The sequence below is a fragment of the Corvus hawaiiensis genome, chromosome 1 (assembly GCF_020740725.1).
Source record: "Corvus hawaiiensis isolate bCorHaw1 chromosome 1, bCorHaw1.pri.cur, whole genome shotgun sequence".
Classification (NCBI taxonomy): domain Eukaryota; kingdom Metazoa; phylum Chordata; class Aves; order Passeriformes; family Corvidae; genus Corvus; species Corvus hawaiiensis.
This window is the reverse complement of record NC_063213.1, coordinates 83125797-83147109: the sequence shown is the minus strand read 5'-3', so window position 1 is coordinate 83147109 and position 21313 is coordinate 83125797. Positions and strand designations below refer to the sequence as shown.

General features: G+C 38.2%; 1 protein-coding gene across 11 annotated transcripts in view; it reads right to left on the bottom strand.

Annotated features, from left to right (window-relative positions):
- CTNND2 (catenin delta 2) overlaps window positions 1-21313 on the bottom strand; it is a 669045-nt gene that overhangs the window by 55344 nt on the left and 592388 nt on the right. For all 11 annotated transcript variants that reach the window (XR_007205226.1, XM_048311841.1, XM_048311789.1 and 8 more), the window contains one exon: window positions 14580-14730. Coding sequence is in view for 10 of the 11 variants with exons in the window: in XM_048311841.1 (XP_048167798.1) it covers window positions 14580-14730 (151 nt within the window). In the remaining variant the exon portion in view is untranslated. The remainder of the gene's footprint in view (window positions 1-14579; window positions 14731-21313) is intronic.

Here is a 21313-nt window from a genome sequence, read left to right as displayed (position 1 = left end):
CAACCGAATGAAATGAATTTCAGTCTCCCTAGGAAGAAGCTGAGCTTTTCAGTATGAGGCATATACATATTCAATCCCAAGGCAGAAGAATGGATTTAACTACAGTGGATAAGGCACAAAAATCCACCCTTAGAACCCCCCCCGCCTCAAAGGCTTTGCTTGTGATGTACTTGGTATTTCACATTGTTAGCGGCTCACAAGAGAGAAAGAGGCATGGCCTTTTCTTTGGGGCTTGATTTAAACATTGTGGTACATAATTGTACAGCAGAGGATAACACCTTTAGCTGCTGAAGATTTGATACCAGTAGAGGGAAATTACACATGCCAGCTTGCCAGCCTATCTGGTACCATTATACTCCAAAGGACCCTGCTTTTGTCTGTCCAAGGAATACAGCTAATCTGTTTTGCTGTTCTAATTTTCCAGTAAGACATGAAGGAACTGCCAAAGAATGGGGAGGGAGGGTTTTTAGTAAAGCAACAGTTTACAGTGGTGCAATACTACTAAGATAGGATTCATGGTGGCTGGATTTTAACACAATAAAACAACTTTCAGGCTGTGGGCAGACCTCCAGTATTCACATGCAAGTGTGAAAATTTATCATTTTGAGCCTCATAAGCATACTGGGGCAAGTCAGAGTTTTTCATCTCTCAGGTCAGCTGCTCATGTCACTCATTTGAGTTTTTGTGTTGAACAAAAGTTTGTCTGTAAAAGGAAACAGTAATCTTTTTGCTCCCCCAGCTCATTTTGACCAGTAAGTTAGGGAGTGCTGATTCAATGTAGATGTGATGTGTTAATGAGGGGCTGGATAGAACCTAAAAGCAGGAGGATATTGTGTCACTGACTGCCTCACGGTGAATTACCATGTGTTAGGTTAGGGAACTGTAGTTTCCTAAATATGCTAACTCAATCAACTGAGAACCTATAATTTTAAGAGTGAAAATAGAAATTCCACTATTAAAAAATGAACTGTATTATATAACATATTTAACATTAATTTATTTCTATTAAATATACTTAATGGGTTATGTGCAACATTTTCAAAGGATCAAAGTGAATTAATTGGCATCCAACTCTGTTTTTCATAATAAACTTTTAGTCCTTTAAACCAGTCAATTTAAAGCCTATGTCATGACTGAAAACAGAAATTCAGTTCTTAATTTACCATCAGGCACCTAAGAATTTTACCCAGATGTTATTAACGTGGTAAGAACCACTTGTACTTTCACTTTACTCTCCTACTTAATTAATTGATTTAAAGTAGACCTTACCATTGTTTGGCATCGTTATGGTGATTAATACCTATGCAGCCTACTCACTCTATCATAATAATGCTGCTTTGTTACTCTGAGTTGAATCCTGCTTCTCAAGAACTTGATGGAAAAATTCCTTCTAGCTCCCCTGAGAAGATTAAGATGACAGGAACAAGATTTTCTTCTAGTTGTTGCAATTGTATGCCATAATACAATGTGTGTTTTACATGAAAGGAGTAATTTTCTATATGTATGTGTACTCCTCAGCACAGCTTCTCTTCCTCTTTGGTGCAGATAAAAGGCTAGAAAATAAAACCTACCTAAATACATACAAACGCGCACACACACACACACACACAGAGTGCTGTAGTGTGTATATATTAATATAAATAAAGATTAAGTTAAAGACACTCTATATCAATTTAATACGTGGATACTTTTGCAGATGATATTCAGAGGTGAATCTGAAGTAAGTTATTTTAAAGGAGAGAATAAAAATGCCTTTGTACATATGAGTGTTTTGATCACATTTCTTACAACCATTTTTCCATGTGTCTGAAATAATTTAAAATTGATGTTATTGCTATACAATTGAATTATGTATCAGATCAGAATCTATTAGTCTACATGTGATCAAGTTTAATAATAGGCATCACCGTTAAACACTTGAGAAACTACATTTATTTCCACTGATTTCAAAGTAATAAATTCCAAAGACAAAGTTAAATGTTAGAAAAAGGTTCTTCACCCAGAGGGTGGTTGGGCACTGGAACAGCTCCCCAGGGAAGAGGTCACAGCACCAGCCTGACAGAGTTCAAGAACTGTTTGGACAACGCTCTAAGCCACAGGGTGTGACTCTTGGGGATGGTCCTGTGCAGGACCAGGAGCTGGAATTTGATGGTCCTTGAGGTCTCTTATAACTCAGGATATTCTATGACATTCCCCAGTATTTCCTTTTAAAAATCTGGAAGTACAGTGCCTTACTAAAAATGCAACCAATTGAGCTACTATTACAATTCCCTCTGGTAAATAAAGCCAACTTCTGTGTTTAAGCGAATTTAGTTACAATTATCCTATTATGGCCCTGATTCCACAATAAGATGATTTGACCCTGAAGCTTATACACTGTAACACTGAAACTGTAGTTTAAAATTTGGTGAACCTTGTCCTGAGATAACTTAAGTATCTGCAATGATGTCACTGAGGTTAAAGATATTTAAATTGTGTTCACCCACTTCTAATTTAGGAATTACAGAGTTTACACTGCTTGAAAAAACAAATGTGCCAGTTTACCCTTACTCCATACAGTGTCCTTACTGAGATTTTGACCAGATAAGTAGATGATATGGTGGGCAGAAAACTGTCTGGACAAAAGAACTTCATTGCCAGTATGAAATCCAACTGGCAGATGGTTACTAGAGGTGTCCCACAGGTGGTAGTACTGGGGGCAGGACTGTTTCACAGCTTCATTAACAGCCTGAATGATAGGACAGAAGGAAAGACTGTGGACAATGTGATGCTGGGAGGAGTAGTCAATAAATATACTGGCGGGCAGCACTGCTATTCAGATGGACAGCTGAACAGGAAACTCAAACTCCAACACAGTTGAATGCACTCAAGATTAAATAATCCCCTGTACCAGCACATAGATGGGTGTCAACTGGTTAGAAAGCAAATTTTTAAAGAAAACTCTAAAACCTAGAAGTGCTGGTAGGCAAGCTGAGCATGAGTCCAGCATGTGCCCTTGCAGCGCAGACGGCCAATGACATCCTGGGCTGTATTAGACGGAGTCTAGCCAACCCAACACAGATGTGATTCTTTCTCTCACTCAAGCAATTCTGCACCTAGACTACATCTAGAGTGTCACACACAGCTTTTTTCTGCCCTGTACAAAAAGGCAAAATACTGGAACAAGTTCAGTGGAGCTCCAGAAAGACAGCTGGGGGCTGGAACAAGAATTGCATTGTCTGGGACTTAAAGGAAGGTTTACGGAGACATCTTGCTATTGTTTACAACTACTTAATGGAATGGTGTGGAGAAGATGAGGTCAGGATTGTCTTAAGAGTTCCACAGTCTAAGAAAAAGAAGCAAAAGACAGCCTGGAACACAGGAAATTCCAGCTGATAAAAGGAAGACTAATTTTGCTATGGTGATGGTCAAACAACAGAACAGGTTGGCCGGGAAGGTTGAGCAATCTCCATCCTGTCAGCTGGACAAAGTCCTATGCAACCTTCTGTTACTGGACCAGCTTGACCTCTGGAGGCCCGCTCCAAGCCAGACAGATCCATTAATACCAAATTTTGTCTTTATTGTACTTGCAGACTGAAGCCTTCCCTACAACCTGAAAAAGTTACTTTATTTTTTAAGCATATTTTCTTAAGTTACATAGTCAACTTAATTTTCTAGGCTTATATGGACTAAAAGGATGTAAACTGGCACAATATCATCTAGTGAGCAAAGGAATTTCATAGCATCCCAGACTGTTAGCAATTATTTAACAGCTGAGACCACAAAGACAAGCAACTTTGAACTTCATTGTTGATTACTTCCCTGCACATTGACCAAGGTTTATAAACCACCAGCAACCAGGTAGGCTTTATTTCCATTTATTTTTATAAGGTAGAGCTCGACAATCTACTAAAAATTCTCAAAACTGTGTCTTTAAAGGTGTTTCTCTGATTATGTTTGCTTAAATCTTCATTCTGGAATATAGGAGCAATCAGATCTAAAATATTCAATTATCTAGTTCATTTTTTCAAAACATAAAGGCCTTCAATTATAAGTGCTAACAACATGCTGTTTTCTTTTGTCTTAATGTGATTTTTCAAATTGCACTACTCATATTACATATCTATACAAAAAGCATGAATTTAAGCACTAATGCATATTAATGCTTTCTTAGGCCAATTCCTGAAGTCCAATCTATCATTATAAACTATCATACATTACACATATATAAAATTGCTAACTCTAGGGGGTAGTCATTGAATCTTTTTCATGTTCACACAACCTCTTGCATAACACAGCCACAAGAGGAAGGAAAAGGAGAATGAAAAACATAATAACACTGAAGATTGTATCAGTAATACCAGATTTCAAGTAATTTTATAGAGATGCCATGGAGAGATCAATGGGGCTTTGAAGCTGATTCTAAGGGTTCTCTAGGCTTTCCTTGGGAGGAAAACTACATTTCTTTATTTTTGTTTAATTGAGCCCATCGAGATATTAAAGTAGCAGAATCACAGTCTTACCTCATGGAATTATGATAATAAGGCCCCTCAGCAAATTGATTATTCCCTCACTTATCTCAGATGATGAGAATTTGTTACCCTTTTAATATTTTGTAACTGTGTATTACAAAACTGCTGCTGTTCAATCCCATCAGTTATTAGCATGAAACAGCAGACTTTGATTTTTTAAAATACTGCTTGTTAAGTAGGGGTGGAATTGGATTTTTTCTGAGACTTATTTAACCAATAACAAAAATAAGAGCCCATAAATGACCAGAAACCTAAGACACAGTGACAGTACTTCCAGCCAGTCCCAAACAGTGCCTTTTGAGAGGTACTACATGCACATAAAGGTACAATATACTTGCACATAAAGGTACAATATTCATCAGCATTCATTTGCAAAGGCTGCAGCAAAAGATCATTATTCCGCTTTCTGTAATTAAGAGAATATTTGAAGTTTTACTAGTGTTACTTGAAACAAGGGCCTTTAACACTAAAACCCATAATAAATGATGGAAACAACCAGGGTATGACTTGGTTCTTACAAGCGAAGAAATCCTACATGAAAGTACTTTATGAAGACCAATTATACTGTAAGAAAACAGAAGCCTCTGAAGATGGCATGCAGAAACCAACCAGTCCGTGACTGCCTTTTTTGTACCTGTCAAGGCTAAACTAACACATGTACTCATGTATTTTGGCACAGAGTGCATACAACCCAACAAAGAAGTACCAGCACCTTCTGCGCATACTGGGCAAGTGCTAAGAACCAGGAATATTGTGTAAGCACCTAATGGTCAGGAATACAAAGAAAAACTAAATTCAATTGAACTGCATTGAGATTTAGTTAAAATGCTAGTTGTAAGAACACAGACATCCACAATCCTTCCTGATCTTGCATTCTTTGAACACTAACTCTCTGGTATCTTCTACCTTTGTTGTTGTCCTAGTTTCAGCCAAGGACAGAGTTAATTTTTTGCAGTAGCTGTGATGGGGCTATCATCACAGATAAAGAAGTGGGTGTGGCCAAGAGATGGTGCTATTAGATACTATCATATGTCATGGCTGGGTGGTGGGGGAAAGGGACTCTCTTGCTTCCCAGAAGGAGGGGCACTCCTTCTCCTGGGGAACAAGCAGTGAACAGAGTGGTGGGGTAACACAGGTCCTGACCAGAGAGTTTGTTTGCCATTGTTTTTCACTGTCTCAGGCTTGAGGGAAAAAGCATGGGCATAGACAATCTGTCCACTGTTTTGTACACTGTCCTGCTCGAAGAGCAATTTTTGCCTGTAAGACATCTTCTTTTTGTATCAATTTTGTATCTTTTTGTTATCAACTTTGTTGCTGTTACTGTCCGTCTTCTTATCTCATTGCAGTTTTCAGTAAATTGTTCTTATCTCAACTTGGTATGTCTGCCGTTTATCTCTTACTGAAGGGGACGGGGACAGCAAAGTAGCTTGTGGTTTTTCACTTTAGTGGGAGCACTAAATTAAGGAATACCATTTCTAAAACAAGACTGTCACACTTACCCAGTGAAAACGAGAAATTCTATAGTGCATTTTCTAATCTAATAGATGATGTCAAACATCTGTGTTGCATACACAGCTATTTTACTTTTGTTTTAGTCTACAATTACTCCTCCTGTGCAAAGACATAGAAATATTTTAGCTCCCTGCAATCAGAATTTGGTACCAGTGTCACTTTTATGAAGGGTCTTTGGGTTTTGTCCTTAACATTCTTCCTTTTTGAGCACTCTGAAATAGGAAGAAAACAACTTTGGGGGCACTAAAATAGAAGTGGAAGTATCTCTCAAAAGCCACACAAGGTGAGAGGGACATTGTGTACTGCCCACTTCACCTGTCAACATCTAACTCGGGAACTAGGACTGAGTGAAATTTTGCAGGAACAACTGCACTAATTTAGACAGTGCAAGGATGTAGATGCACAGAGAAAATTACATTAACGTGACTGAAAACAATCTATAGGTAGTTTAAATGTAATCAATACACATTCATCCTTTGTTTTCTTACTGGTTTAAATTTTTCCATTTCTCAGATCCACCTTCAACATCTTTTGAAATTACAGTGCCCCCAACTCATTCTCAGGGTCTTCACACACGAGAAGAAAATGACATTACCTTCCTTTATCAAAAGCTAATTCACCTGCCATGTTTTACTCTCTGGCACTGACATGTGTCATGAATGGGAATTTGAGTTTCTTCAAAGGAAAGTGCTTTTAGTAAAAAATGCCATATATGTCACTTCTATCACTTGAAAATCACTTAAGGTGATATGTATTTCAGGGGAAAACACTATTTTGAATCTTACAGAGAATAAAAAATAAAACTAGCTTGCTGTTTCATCAATTGAAGTTGATACAGAACAGGCTGGAAACATGTTTTGATACACTTATGTTACTGTAAGACTGTCACGAAACTTGGATTTTCAAAACTGCTTTTCCATTCTCATGGATTTGAAAGTGCTTTAAAAATTACTTTGGCAGTTTCTGAAATCTGCATTTCTACCTTTGTATATTTTATGGAATATGTGACTAAATTATATGCACTTTTAGATCAGAACTCCAAATTTTCAAAAGATAAGTGGCACTTCTCAGAGAGCATGAACACACTGAGAAACAGAGATGAAAATTAATCCTAAATTGTTTGAAATGTCAATCTTCTGAGTGAGAAAAGCAGATACGGTTACAGTTTAATTGCTTGCTACCTTGTGCAGGAGAACAGAATCAAACAGAAATTGTTTATCTCAAACAAAATGTAAGGTGCAGGTCAGGGCACTTTCTTATGCATGAAATGCACATCAGTGAAGTGCAAAGGCACATCCTTTGGCTGTTTTTTGGTGGTGGTGGTGTTTTGGACAGTCACAATGAATCTAGGTTTTCCTGAGCCACCTCTACCAGATTTTGCAACTTTTATGACTTGCACTCAGTATTTAATCTTAAGTAATACTGAATGTGAATACAAACTGATAAAACCTACAATAGTTTAAGGTTTGTAAACCATAAAGCATTATATGTCATCATTTAAAATTACCACCAATATCTAGAGAAACTGTCATGGTGCAATACTGAAGATGATTCTCTCGATACCAGCAGTTAAAACAGAAACTTTACAGGCATTTCTGCACAGTTTATTCTACTAGAAGGAACAGCTGACCTATGTCTGGGTTGTGGTCAGAATTTGATCTTACTATCAAGATCAAGATCATCTTGATCTTACTATGACAGAGATGAAATGTTCTTTGACTTGGCATTACAAGGAAAAACAGATCTGTGAAAGGAGTATCCCTCATTATCCTAGATTTGAGCCTGCATGCGGTTATTTCTGCTGTTTCGGGTGACAATGAAAAATTGTAGCGCTTTTTCACTAATTGCCCTTGCAAAATCTACTGACCTAATTAAAGGGGAGCAGGATAATACTTAGTTTGTATTACCAGAACAACATCTGATGGGATGCTGCTTCCCTACCTTCAGTCACACCAAAGTTGGCCATTGAGTCTCTGGCTACTTCTCTAGGTTCTCACACAGGACCCACTACACTGTAAGATCAAATGCTTCAGGTGATAGAGATAAGTGGGATGAACACCTAGAGGTGCCAGTTTCTCTCTACTGTCCAGAAGCCCAGCTGACTACTTGAAACACCATTTGTTTCAGATGGTTCATGGAAGAGGAAAATCCCTCCAAATCCAGATAGGTGTACTTAGGCAATAGGGAAGTTCAGATGTAGAAGAGTTTATCTAGTTTTGAAAGTGCTTGATCTTTACTTTGGTACTAAAACTAAGAATTCAATTTTACCAACGCTGGTTTTCCTCCTAAATCTCTCCATGTGAGAATGTTATTTAGTAAGAAATGACTAAGGTTGAAAACCTTTTCTAACCTCTGTAACGACCAGGTCTGCTTGTCAGAAATGTATTTCAGGAAACAGAGAGCAAAAAGCATTGTGCAAGTGGCTCAAGGCACATGAAAAGTCAACATCTCCTTGACACAAGGCTTTTACACTGCAATGGAAAAAATACTTGACATTTAAATATTTATCAGGTTAAATTCTCAGCTAACGTATTTATACAACACTAGAAACCAGGGAGTCCAGATGTTGCCATTCAGGTGGTACAAAATATCAACGTTTAATTATTCTTTTACTAACTTTACTAACATCTTCCTCTTCATTGATACAGAGTAAGGAGCACAAGTTATTAGTGCATGACAATACGTTCAATTTTGTAAATCAACTTCCTCAACCTCTTGATGACAGCCTGTTCTCATTCAGGTATCTGTTTATTGTTTTGCACAGCTCAACGATCAAACACAAAAAATGAAGTGCAATAAAAACTGACACAAATTAAACAAATTGCAGGATACATTATGTCTTCACCTTCTTCTGAACAAATGCCTGATAAGTGCTTTCTGGCATCTTCTGCATTGCGAATTTATGTCAATTTAACATTCCAGTGACTAAGATACTTTGTAAGTCAATTAGAAATTCAATAAAAAAATTCAGTGTCTCTCACTGTCAGCAGATGCATGTGTGAGAAACTCAGAAATGCTCACATCCAAAAATAAGAGAAAGCTGCATGTGGGCACTCTAAAGTGGGATGAAAGCTGCATATTTAATTTAGTCATCTCCCAACACATCTCCCCACATTCCCTATCAATGTACATTGATACTAGGACTTAGCTACTGTTCTTGTAACTACAAAACTGGGAACTCTTTTCACTTGGATTTATTACTAATCCTGAAACAAAATGCAACCATATTCAAGACAGGAGGACCCCATGTAGCTGTTTATACACCAGAAGAGCCATGTTTTGCTGTGAGAATGTAAATACTTGATTCTGATGCATTTTCAGCCTCACAGCTGAAAAGCAATCTTTCCAAGCATCGATATCACTTTGAAATAACGTACCCGGCCTTTCTTTGAGTGCAAAACTGGGCAAGGTGACCTTGTGAGGTTACTTCCAACATGAATTATTCTGCAAATCTAACAATTCATTAGAGTTGTGACCTCCTGATATATCTTTCAGTCAAACTGTCTCGAGTTTAGCAACAAAACTTTGAAAAAAACACCAGGCATCCAAACAGATTCACATTGCTTATGAGATCACAAGACGTACACTGACAATTTACACACTGCCTAGATTTTTTTCATCACTAAACAATGGTGATATGGTAATACAGGGTAAACTCCATTTTATCACATTTTAGATAAAATAAATCATTTGCTGTCCGTCTCTCAATTGCCTATAATGGAGTCTACTATGGGTATCTTATACTAGACAATGAACTTTTAGACACCTAGCAAGAGTAAGCAGTTTCCAGCACCCATTAAGTAATAATTAATTAATATGCTATTGTTGACTTCTCTATATATAACTGCATTACCAACAGATGAATAGTGAAGAGAGGATAATTCAGCACTGACATGTAGCCCCCAACTCAGGAACAATTATTTTAAAATGACCCCTGCTACAGGCCTTGTTTCAAGACTTATTTCAAAACCTTGTGAAGGCAGAAGAAATTGTACCACTAACTTTACTTGTCCGAATCAAGCTTTTACAATGATAGCCACAAAAAGGATGTTTTAAGTTTTACAACACTTCAACTTATCCCATCAAACTCCAAAGAATCTAGAGCCCTGAATAGACACCTGGATTCTCTATTTTGAGGGCTTAGATATGTAAGGACTTGTTTTCTACATAGTACATAGTCAACAAAAACCTTTAGGTGGAACTATCCCCTTGTTTTCCAAGGCTGAGTGATTAAAATACTACCAGTCTCTAAAAAAAACCAAAATCCTTTTATTTAACTGCAAAAATGCAGACCAAGAGGCCAAGAGAAAGAATGGTGCTCTTCAATTACTAGTATAATATTCCTCTTAATCAACACTGACCCAGAATAGCATTAGAAACCACTGTCAGGATAAAATGAAAGTGACAGAAAGACTTGAAGCACAAAACTGTGCATTGAAGTTTTATACGTTTTACCTCCAGCTCTGCATTCTCTCCAAGGCCAAACTCTGTGGACTTACCACTAAACAGTACTAATACAAATTCCAAATCTTCCTTCAAGAGGACAAATCCTATATTGTACATATGCTGCTTTACATGAATAGTGACAAATTTCTCATCTGGGGCAGTTTGAAAAATCAGCTTAACTTTTCTGAAAGATCACCTACTGCACTTTAAAATGCCACAGTAATTGCCATTTAAAATAAAAGGTAAATGCTATGCATACACAAGAGCAAGGGAAATGCAAATTTTGGAGATAAAAATTTAAAAACTTTAAACGGGTAGTCTGTACCTGCTTGTGTAGGTAGAATAACAAGTCACACAGTTTTCAATTAACTGTAAAATGCATAATCTCTTTTGTTAAAGAGGTCATGGATAGTAGCAGAGAAGAAAATGCTGTCTGTCTTTCAGATAAAAGAAAGATGAATCTGGCTTGTTTCCCAGGACTGAATGGGGAATCCTGATTTGGAAAGCCTTCTCACATGCAGAGTGGGCAGAGGGAATAGCAGGAAGGGAGGCTGCTGCACCACTGCTGGCTGGGAGACTCCTAAGGAAGAAAATAGAGTTCATCTAAAGTAGGACACAAGTCTACTGTGTAGACTCAGGTAACCCAGAGAAAGTTCCCTAAAAGTCCAGAGGACTGTGTGGAAGGTGTTTGAATCAGAAAACCAAATGAAGGTTGCTGGGGCAGACTGCAAGGAAACAACTCATCCTGCAAAGATGCTGTTTACCGGAGATGGGATTCTCTGCCCCACCCAGCTGATCCAAGTTTCCTCCAATTAAAGAAACTATATTAAGCTAGCTATTTCTGATACCATTTCAACAAAATGTGGCTTTAGAGAATGAAAGTCTGTAGATGCACTCACTGTAGGGAAGACAGTGAGACAGCTCTGGTGTGAGGCGCTGCCATGACTGGCACTGCCAGGAGCAATAGGTCTGCAGGTAATCCTGAAGTTAAAAACTGCATTCCCAGCAGAAAGAGAAAAATGTCATACTCTCAAACTAAGGCACCAATATAGCCCTGAGGAACACAGAAGGGTGGGTTTGTTATTCTACATTCCCTTCCTTAACTTTTTTTTTCTGAGAGAAAGGGACAGATGACGAAGAGGGAAAGAACATGGGGATGACACAACTGCACAGAGGTCATCAACACAGCTTTTAGAGGACCTGTGGGATAAAAGTGATTTTCTTCTGCCTAAGTGAACAGTCAAAAGCAAATAAAAGTCATTTTTGGTCAACTCAGTGGCATCTAGTGGGGCTGGGGAGAGAAGCTAATGGACCCATGGAGAAATTTAGCAGAGACAGAACCTGCTTCGAGGAAGGAAAAGACACCTTCCAAAATGCTAAGCACATGAATAGAAGCAGAAAAATGTTGGGGTACCAGAAGGACATAGGGGTGCTGTGCAGCCTAGATCACTGAAACGAAGGAAGAACAAAATAGGCAATATCAGTAGTGGATCTTTCCCTCAGCTTGGAGACAAAAAAGGCTGAGAAACCTTTCACTTGGGTGCTTCTTGGGAAGCAACAAAGACTGTGTACTATTTTATGCAGACAAGGGTCCTGAAGTCAAGTGAAAATTAATGTGGTCTAATCTGTAACCAGGAATGCACCTGGGCAGTGCGTTCAAGGAGGAAGACTGGGTGCTGCATTACCTATTCCAGTACTAAGTAGGCCAGATTTACCATGTTTTGAGTGCAGCTTAATTTTGGGAAGGAGAAAGATGAATATGTCCTCTGTCTCAGCCAAGGGACACATGACACATTGCAAAAGCAACGAAGAAGGAGAAAAAAGAGGGTCCTTTTAAAGACATGGAGCATGCCTGAAATGAAACCCAGGACAAGACCTCACTATAAATGAAGAAAATGTTGCTATGGGGATGGCTCAGATAAATTATAAGAGAAGCCTTGCACCAACCTTTAGCAATATGACAACACAGCTGATAGATCTGTGTGAAAAACAAAACAGATTGGTCAATTCAATGAAATCTGGAACGAAACTTCTGGCCATTTGAGAAAGAGGTCTTTTTGCTTGTTTTGTAGCTCAGTACAGGTGAGTCTGGATTTTAGCAAGCTTTCTGATATATTTTCCAGGTGCCTTAAAACTGATTTATGGGCTGCTTGGCAGCAGCAGAATTAAATACATCATTCTCTGGCACATTTCAGTAAAAAAATGTCAGCTGGGAATGGAACGACAGCACCACTGAAAAGAAAGCTTTATAAAGGCATTAAAAAACCCCCAACCAACTCAATTCTAGCTATGTAACTTTACTATATACACAGTTGGAAAATTCTCCTTTAAAAAAGGTTATCTTATGGGGGAAATTCCAGCTTGTGAGGTAGAGTTTGTCACCACAAGAACCTGATGCACAAACAAAAATCAGAAAGAGAAAAGATAAATAGCATGTCGTTTCTGCTGAGGCAGAAGGATGCTTGAGGAACTACCCTGATAAAGCAAGCCCCTTTTGAGGCTTCCTTTGCATACCAACAGCTAAGGCATCCTGCAATACATGGAAGTGCCATATCACAAAAATGGATGGACTACAACACGAGTTGAAATCCTTGACCGCTGCTGATGTTTAGCATTTCTAAAAATCAGCTCCATGAGAGGCCCTATTTGCTAAAAAGTACTCGAGAACAAGAGAAGTAATGACCGCTATTACTGCTTGTTTGAAGTTCAGTGATGAAAGCCAAAGAAATGAAAATACAAAGATCACAGCTGAAATGGTCCAAGAATTATAGTCATAACTCCCCTGTCATATTGGCATGTTTGGGCTGTTTTTGAGCTACAGCAAATTACCACTGCAATTATGAAGTACAAATTCTCGGAATAACCCTACAAATAATATAAATCAGAGCATCACTCTATAGCTGTTATTAGTTGGCTACATAAATAAATATATTAGGTTATTATTTTCAACAGACTGTTCCCACCTTTTTAAAATTTATCTTTGCTTTTATCATGTGTCCTTTAAGAATTTAATAAAATATTAAAATGTTGAGGCTGTGTAAATTTACTATCCATGATTTGCCCAGTATTTTGAATGCCACATCAGATTAAGTCAGTTCAATTTTACATGTATAGTCTTACATTCCTAAATTAAATTTGCAGATTTGGGAACATTAGTACAGTGAGACACTCCTTCCAATATGAGAGGAGTGATTGCCTTGTTTTAACTTGCAGAGCGCTGCTGTAATGAAGCATTAACCCTAAGATTGCACTGGATACAAACAATAAACATTAGAATCACAGTATCTGTTTGTATAATTCTGTAATTAAAAGCAGGGAAGAAATGTGCTGCAATGATAACAAATCAACAAGTTAGGAAAAATTAACAGAAAATATGGTCTTAATGTACAGAAGTAGAAATAATTTTGTCACGATAATTGAAATAGTTAAAAATCAAGGAAGTACTTATTTTTCAAAGACAGAACATGAAAATAAAAGCTCAACAGTGTTTAGATGAATTTCAGCTAAAGAAACCCACCAAAAGCCTAAATTAAGAAATGTCCAATCCCCCAAGATGTGTGCTTACCATATGACCAGAATTCAGAGACAATAATGATTACACAAATTATTGTCCTTTTCCTTAACTGCATATTTGTTTGTGAAGCAAGAGTCTCCCAGTTCTCTTGCTGGAGCTACTAATCTGTCCAGTAAATTCCTGTAACCATCTTAAAATTTTTATAACTTGTTATTTCATGACTCCAAAGTTACTTGCAATAGGTAATTTGAGGATCAGGAGCAGGTGCTCTGCTTAGATCCTTGATCTGGAAGATGCAAGTGCTACTGCCAGCCTAGGAATGAAGTGCTGAAGCAGAACAAAGCCATTGCTTCTCTTACAGAGATTACAGAAAGAGAGATCAAGAAACATTGCATGATGTTTAATTAATTTAACAATTCCTTGATATATACTAGCAAGCTGTCACATAAAATCTGAATATGACACACTAGAGAAAAAATTAAAGAAATTGTTCTAGAAATGTGAGAATAGTTTTCATTGTGCTCATTCTGCCGCGAACTGAAAAAAAAATAATCCCCAAACCCACAGTATATATAGATTGTTTGGAAAGAACATACCTATTAACTCTTTATTTCTGACATCTAAGGCCATGTTTCGCAAAGCTGTAGCGACTGCACAAACCACCCGGTCATTGTCTATCCGGAGCAGTTCCACCAGTATTGGCAATCCTTTCTCTTTGCGGACGGCAGCGCGGATGTACACTGACCACTGCAAAGACACGAGGGAGACAGAGTGGGAACAAAGTGAGGAATCCACCACAGCCAGAGAGGCAGCTGAGCTTACAACAGAATAAGGGGTAACAGAAGCATTTGGATGCAAAACTCAATAGAATGGAAATAATTGCATTGATGATCCTAGGCAACCACTTGATTTGGCAATCTGCACTCATTTTTTTTAATGGTGACGGAGAAATTAAATGATGAATTGACTTCAATCCCAGCACACCCGGTTACATTTTCACAGCCCAAATCTGCAGACGACGTACTTTGCATCAGTGTTTTGTATGCAACACCTAATGATGCTTGTTTACTGCTAAACCAACAACATTTATTCTACAAAATATGTATTACAAAGCAAGCTCAAGAGGTCTGAGTATTTCTTTGTTGTTACCATAAGAATTATTCAGTCTACAAACATGAAAACACTATTGTTATTTCTCTTGTGATTGTTAACTTGTTCAGAAGGAAAACTGAGGACAACTATATGCCTGGTTTTGGCACCTGTAGTGATCCTAACTGGAATACTATTGTACACTGAAGTGTTAGAGATTCCCTCAAGAGCTGACCTGAGGGTGGTGCAGGCCTGTGCAGTGCCTGGCTGCAGCTATCACGTGGCTGCACGATAAACCCAGTGGCTGATTCTATCAGAGAAGCCCGAAGGCATCTCCCACTTGACAGCTGGTCATGACACCACTGGCATGGACTTGTCTTTGCATCAAAGCGAGCAGTATGTTCTCATGTAAACATCCTTTTAATTTGACAGCAGAAATGATGAATAGAGTTGTTTACTTCTAAGCAATCCTTTAGGAGCTCTAAAGATTATCATGCCAGCGAATAAAGGATCTGTGCAGTGTGCTGTGAGTAGGAGGTCCAGCCAGTGCTGTGCAACCTGGGGTTCCCAGCACATGAAGGGATGAAAGATCAGCTCTGCTACCCTCTTTTCCATTCTGCTGTTATCTCCAGCAGTTGCAAAACATGTAAACAACACAGCAACTGTGCCCTTGTGGGTTTAAAGTATATGGGTATTGCCAAAGTTAAGATGTTTGGACACCTGCAGGATTTACAGGTCTCCTCAGCATAGCCCACTTCAAAATACGCCGTCCCTAGGCATACATTCCTTTCACTTCATGATCTCTTCGCTGGAATTTTCATAAAGTTCACATTCATGCTTCTTGTACGGACAGTTGAAAGGAAATTATTGAAGCAGAGCGTCTCCCTCCTTTCACAGTGCTATGGCATGGATGCTTATCTTGCCATTGTACCTGGAAGGTGAAGACAAGTTCTGGAAGGCCTTTGCTTTCGAAGTATTTAAAATATTTTGGAAACTAGAATGATAAGCCTTAGGATTTTCTGATCCAGATGGCCCTTCTCTTTTGACAAAGACATCTCACTGTAAAGAATAATGACATTGCAACAGCATTACTCCATAGCCAGACAGAGTAAAAACAAAAAAAGGTCAGCACATTCACTGTCAGCAGACCAAGCTTAACCCCTGCATAGGGCCTCTACCACAGCTGAAGTGCTCACTTTAAAAGCATCTGTTTATATAATAGATACATGCTCTGAATAGCAAAAACCAGAATATATATTTATGATAAGAACAGTAGATATGGAGATAGACAAGAACTACAATGCTGCAATGTCTGGAGTGCCAATTCATTCCAGATCATATAATTCAGGGGAAATTGTGAAAAAGGAAAAGAAACCAGCATTTAAAGAACTTTTTTTTTATTAATTCTCCTCTGTAGTAACTATGCATAACAAAAGCTAGTTGGCTGGACTTTGCTGTAGATGAAAGTGATAATGGTTATGATAAGCTTTCTAGTCAGTTAAGTGGCACAAGGGGTTCTCAGCATCCCTGAGCACAAAAATGTGTCTAAAGCATAAATGTGCTGTCATTTTGTGCAGCAAAGCAAACAGTTTAGGGGAGACAAGTGGTAGCAGGACTCTTGGTTGATCTTATTTTATGCTCTCTCCTCCAGTCTCTTTTCTAGAACCAGTGTATAGCATGATCATCAGATAAAAAACTAAATCAGATCTTAAGGATCTATGAGTTTAACAGGAAATATTTTCTGAAAAATAGTTTCTTTCCTATACCTTGATTGTAATGGGATATTCAATATAAAGGATGCTATGAAAACAACTAACAAATCATCCTAACCTTCCTGGTTTAATAAATATGTATTTACCTGCCAGTTAGATGCATTCTCACCTGCAGCTGGGAAATGTGCAATACTTCTTTGCACTTAAAAAATGCTGTATTTTGTACATCTCTCCCAGGGGAAGCATCTGTTGTGTCTGCTGTGATTACAAGGTGACTGCCAGCGTGAGAGTTCAAGGTAGCAGTGAGAATATTTTGAGAAAGAAGTGAGCCTGTCTGGTTGAGGTGAGAGTTCAAGCTAGCTGAGAGTGTTCTGAAAGATGCTGTTATTCATTGCAGAAGCACATCACAGATGTAGCATCTCCAAAATGGACTACATGGGGAATCAGTGGGGGTGTTTGTTTTGAGAGAAAAAAGCTTATCTATGTCTATTCAATACCAGAGAGAATCGAAAATGATCCTTTAGATTATACACTATGTTTTAAAAACCTCCATACTAAAACCTCAGTAAACAGTTTTCCTTTGATTTTTTTTCAGTCAGCTACCAAGGGAAACACAAGCACTTGTTTCATAAAGCCAGGTTTACAACAGATTTCTTGGGATGTAGTATTTTCATCATCCATTCCAACCCAAAAGTTTAAAAGAAACAAATTAGGGAATGTTTTCCTTTTAACCCTAGGAAGAGTAGGAGACATTGTCAGAGAAAGACTGAAATAGCTCAGTATGAAAAATATAAACCTCCTTTCTGAATAAATGACATGCAAGCCTTCAGGATCTGTAATGAACCAATTAATTTGATCACAACAGTAAAAAATACAGCTCCAAAGCTTTTACGGGGGAAAGATCCAGATATAATGTTTTACAGATGCACATATGCACACATACATATAAAACAATGGGAGGAGAAGTACAGAAAAGTATGTACAAAACCTCTCCTCTCCCCAGTGTACTCCTCTCCTTCCCAAGCTGTCTTTTTCCAGAGGATGTCATCCACTTTGGGAAATGTTCATAGACTCCTCAATGTGTGATTTGCTATCATTTCATTTGCTGTTTCAAGTCATGAACCTTAGGCAGAAAGAGAGAAATGCTTTTAATCGTTTCAACAATCTCTGGAGAACTTTCCATGTGGAAAGTGTTATGAACTGTCTGGTTCTCTTTCCTTAAGCTGCCAATTAGGACAAGTCTCTGCAAGCAATTACACTGCACCGTGTGGATTTCAGGAAAGCTCAAACTGAGATGCCTCAAAAGGCTATTTCATTCTTGCAGAGAATGGAGAAATTGATTCGGTCTTGTGTATACTGATGATCCTTCTGTTTGCCTAAAGCCATTGTGGAATGCACCTGCATTTCCACATTGTGGGTCAATTGCTAATACAACCTCAGTGAAGTATAAAAGCAAAGAGATGAAAAATCATAAAAGAGAAAGGAGACAAAGGGTTTGTTGCCTATCAGTAAGTAAATGAGGCACTCTGCCAATACACTTAATCATCCTGTTGCTGCACAAATCAGTGGCAGTGTCAACGATCAAATAACTGTTCAGTTTGTAAAGCAAAAGCATTCCTGTGGGGACAGCAAACACTTTGGTGGGAACAAGCAGCTAGAAAATAAAATAAAATCATTATTGTTGCATCAGATTGAGGCTAAATTATCAGAGACAAGCACAGGAGCCACAATCTGTGCATGAATACACTTTACCAATAATGGAATTCAGGGGGAATAACTACTATACATCACTTTGAAGGTACATAGTAGAGCTCTATGTCCACTTTCATTAGTAGTTCCCTTTTTATTTTTATCACAGTAATTAGGTAGAAAAATACAGTAACCCTGAAAATTATTTTTATGTTTGCTAGCTATTATTATAAAGGACTATTATCAGAGGTGAATGCCTCTAGGGATTAAGATTATACGAGGCTGAAACTCAAGAAAAGAGTAATTTATCTAGATAACACTTGTATTTTTCAGAAAAATTAAAAAGCATTTAGTCAGTTAACTCCTTTTAGTGTTTCATATGGTTTTCTTTATCCCCCTATGAAGCAGCAACACAGGAGACCAAACTGAACAATGAAGACATTTCCATCATAAAATGAAAAAGAAAAAAACTACCAAAATAAATCCCACCCCCAAAATGCAAGAAATAAGAACAACTGTAAACACTTGACGTTTTGAATGGATTTGCTTTCCTGCCATTGACATCAGTGTTCCCGAGGTAGCTGCAGAATATTTCATCAGATACTTCAGCTTTGACTAGAATTATCACTGTATTGGTACAGCTCAACACTGTGACCCAAAGACTGTTGGGTTACTGAATATTAAAGGGAACTGATGAGACGTAAACTACAACATGAAAGCTAAATCAGGGCACCAGACATGACAAAGCAAACTAAATTACCAAGAGTACCAGGAAGATTAAAGAGACTTGAGGTCTGCTAGGAAAAGTTTAGAAAGAGTCCAGGCTAACAGTAGTAAATTTGCAGACCATGGAAGAGAACTGCATGTTGAATAATCAAAGATCAATGAGTAGTCGAAGATTAATGTTCCTCTCTGTTCAGACTCAATGTAATATACCTATCAGGAAAAAAAGAAAGTATTTTTACATTCTAAAAATACAGATCTACTTTACTCAAATAACTCTGTTGGGATCCCTAAGAAGTCATGTGACCTGACAGAGAGCAAAGCTCTGAAATCCTGGTCATCTTTCTGCAGTTTCTGAAGAGAGCAGAAAGAGAGTTCCCAAGGACTTTCTGCCCCTTGATTGCAGTGTTCTGTTCTCAGAAATGATCCTATCTGGTAGCCTACCAGCTAGTTCTCTACATCTTTGCGTCAGGACAAGAGAAAAGTATTAACTGGTTACTCTTCTCTTGCTCCACAACCTTAGTCAAGCTTAAAGAGAAAGAAAAAAATCCAGTGGGTAAAGATACAAAGTTAAATAAATAAATGAGAGAAAAAGAAAACAGTGTTAACAGAAGTTATCATAAACAGGAAGGTAAAACTGATAAGGAACTGCCCTTGCATCTCATCATTCTTGTTCTGCAGTACAAGTAGGTACTGCATATCCAAAATGATCTGAGAACTACTTTTACAATCAGTTTTCCAAACACTGTAACTTATATAATTAAGAAAAAAAAACTTTGGGAAAAAAGTGACACATCTCATGGGAAGCAAATTGCTTATAGTAAGGGATCACTTTGAGCATGAAGCCACCATGAGCTACTGTGCTCCCATTTCACATACGGATGTCCATGCTTATTTCCTCATGATGTCCGTGATACAAGTGCTTGCAGCAGCAGATCTTGCTTCTTGAATATTGTCCTGTCCCTCCAATTTTGTCTTCTGTCCTATACAGCCAATATATTTTCCCTCAACAATTGATGCTCATCTATGAGGTGTTTCTATGCAGGTAAGAATTCCTGACAGAATAAAGCATTGGTTATTTAAAAAGTCTGCCTTTGTTGATTACATAGTATGCTACAAGTGGTCTTCTGCATCCTGCCACAGAAAGATTCATAATATTACTATTTTGGAGAAAATGAAAATAAGCTTTTTCACTTTAATGCAAAAAAACTTTCTCCTGGAACAGCCTGATGAAACTCCAAAGGGTTAATACATAAATAACTGGAGTCATCAGAAAAGTCTGACAAGGAACCCACTATATGTCCTTGCCTGATGAGAGAAGATTGATAAGCTAGACGTCTGCTGCTTTAGAAAATAATTACTCATTATCTTCAAGTGTCTGGATGGTAAGGAGCTTGAAACTCTTACTCATACTACTCTTTGAAGCAGCTGCACTGACCTTGTGTCTAAATTGGTTCCTTTTATGTTTTTAGTTTCTTTATCTAATAATTTACTTAATGGAGCTCTTGCTCCCATGAGTCAGATTTCTCTAGCATGGAATTAACAAAATAAATGCAGTTGCTTGTCTAAGGAACAAAGACCAAGATAGCACCAAGCCTATCTCAAGAGATCAGGCCAATGACCCAAAACCCCCATTCACATGGATATTGTACCTGTACATTAGAGATCAAAGGCAGGGATATTCAGTTGTCTAACCAAAGAGCCTCCTCATTCCCTGCTGAGCATGACCAAACATGGAACACAAAGGACAGGAGCTAGAAAAACCAGCCAAGGAATGCTACAGTCTCAGGAGACTGATACTGACTTCAACAGAGCAGCACTTGTTCCTCACGTTACAGAGCCAAAGGATAAGAAAGGAGCAGGGTCAGCAGAACTGCTACCTTGGACTTGCAGAGGCCAAACTCTGGGCTGTGTAGGAGACTGATTCACAGAGTCCCTTGGGAGACAGTACTGAAGGGCAAAGAAGTCCAGGAAGGCTAGACAGTCTTCAAGTAGAAAATCTTAAAAGCTTGTTTCTGTTGTTGACAGGAACAAGTCATCCCTATATGTTGAAAGATGAGCTGGTGGAGAAGGCCACTGGCCTGGCTGAACAAAGAGCTTTGCTGGAGTTCAGGAAA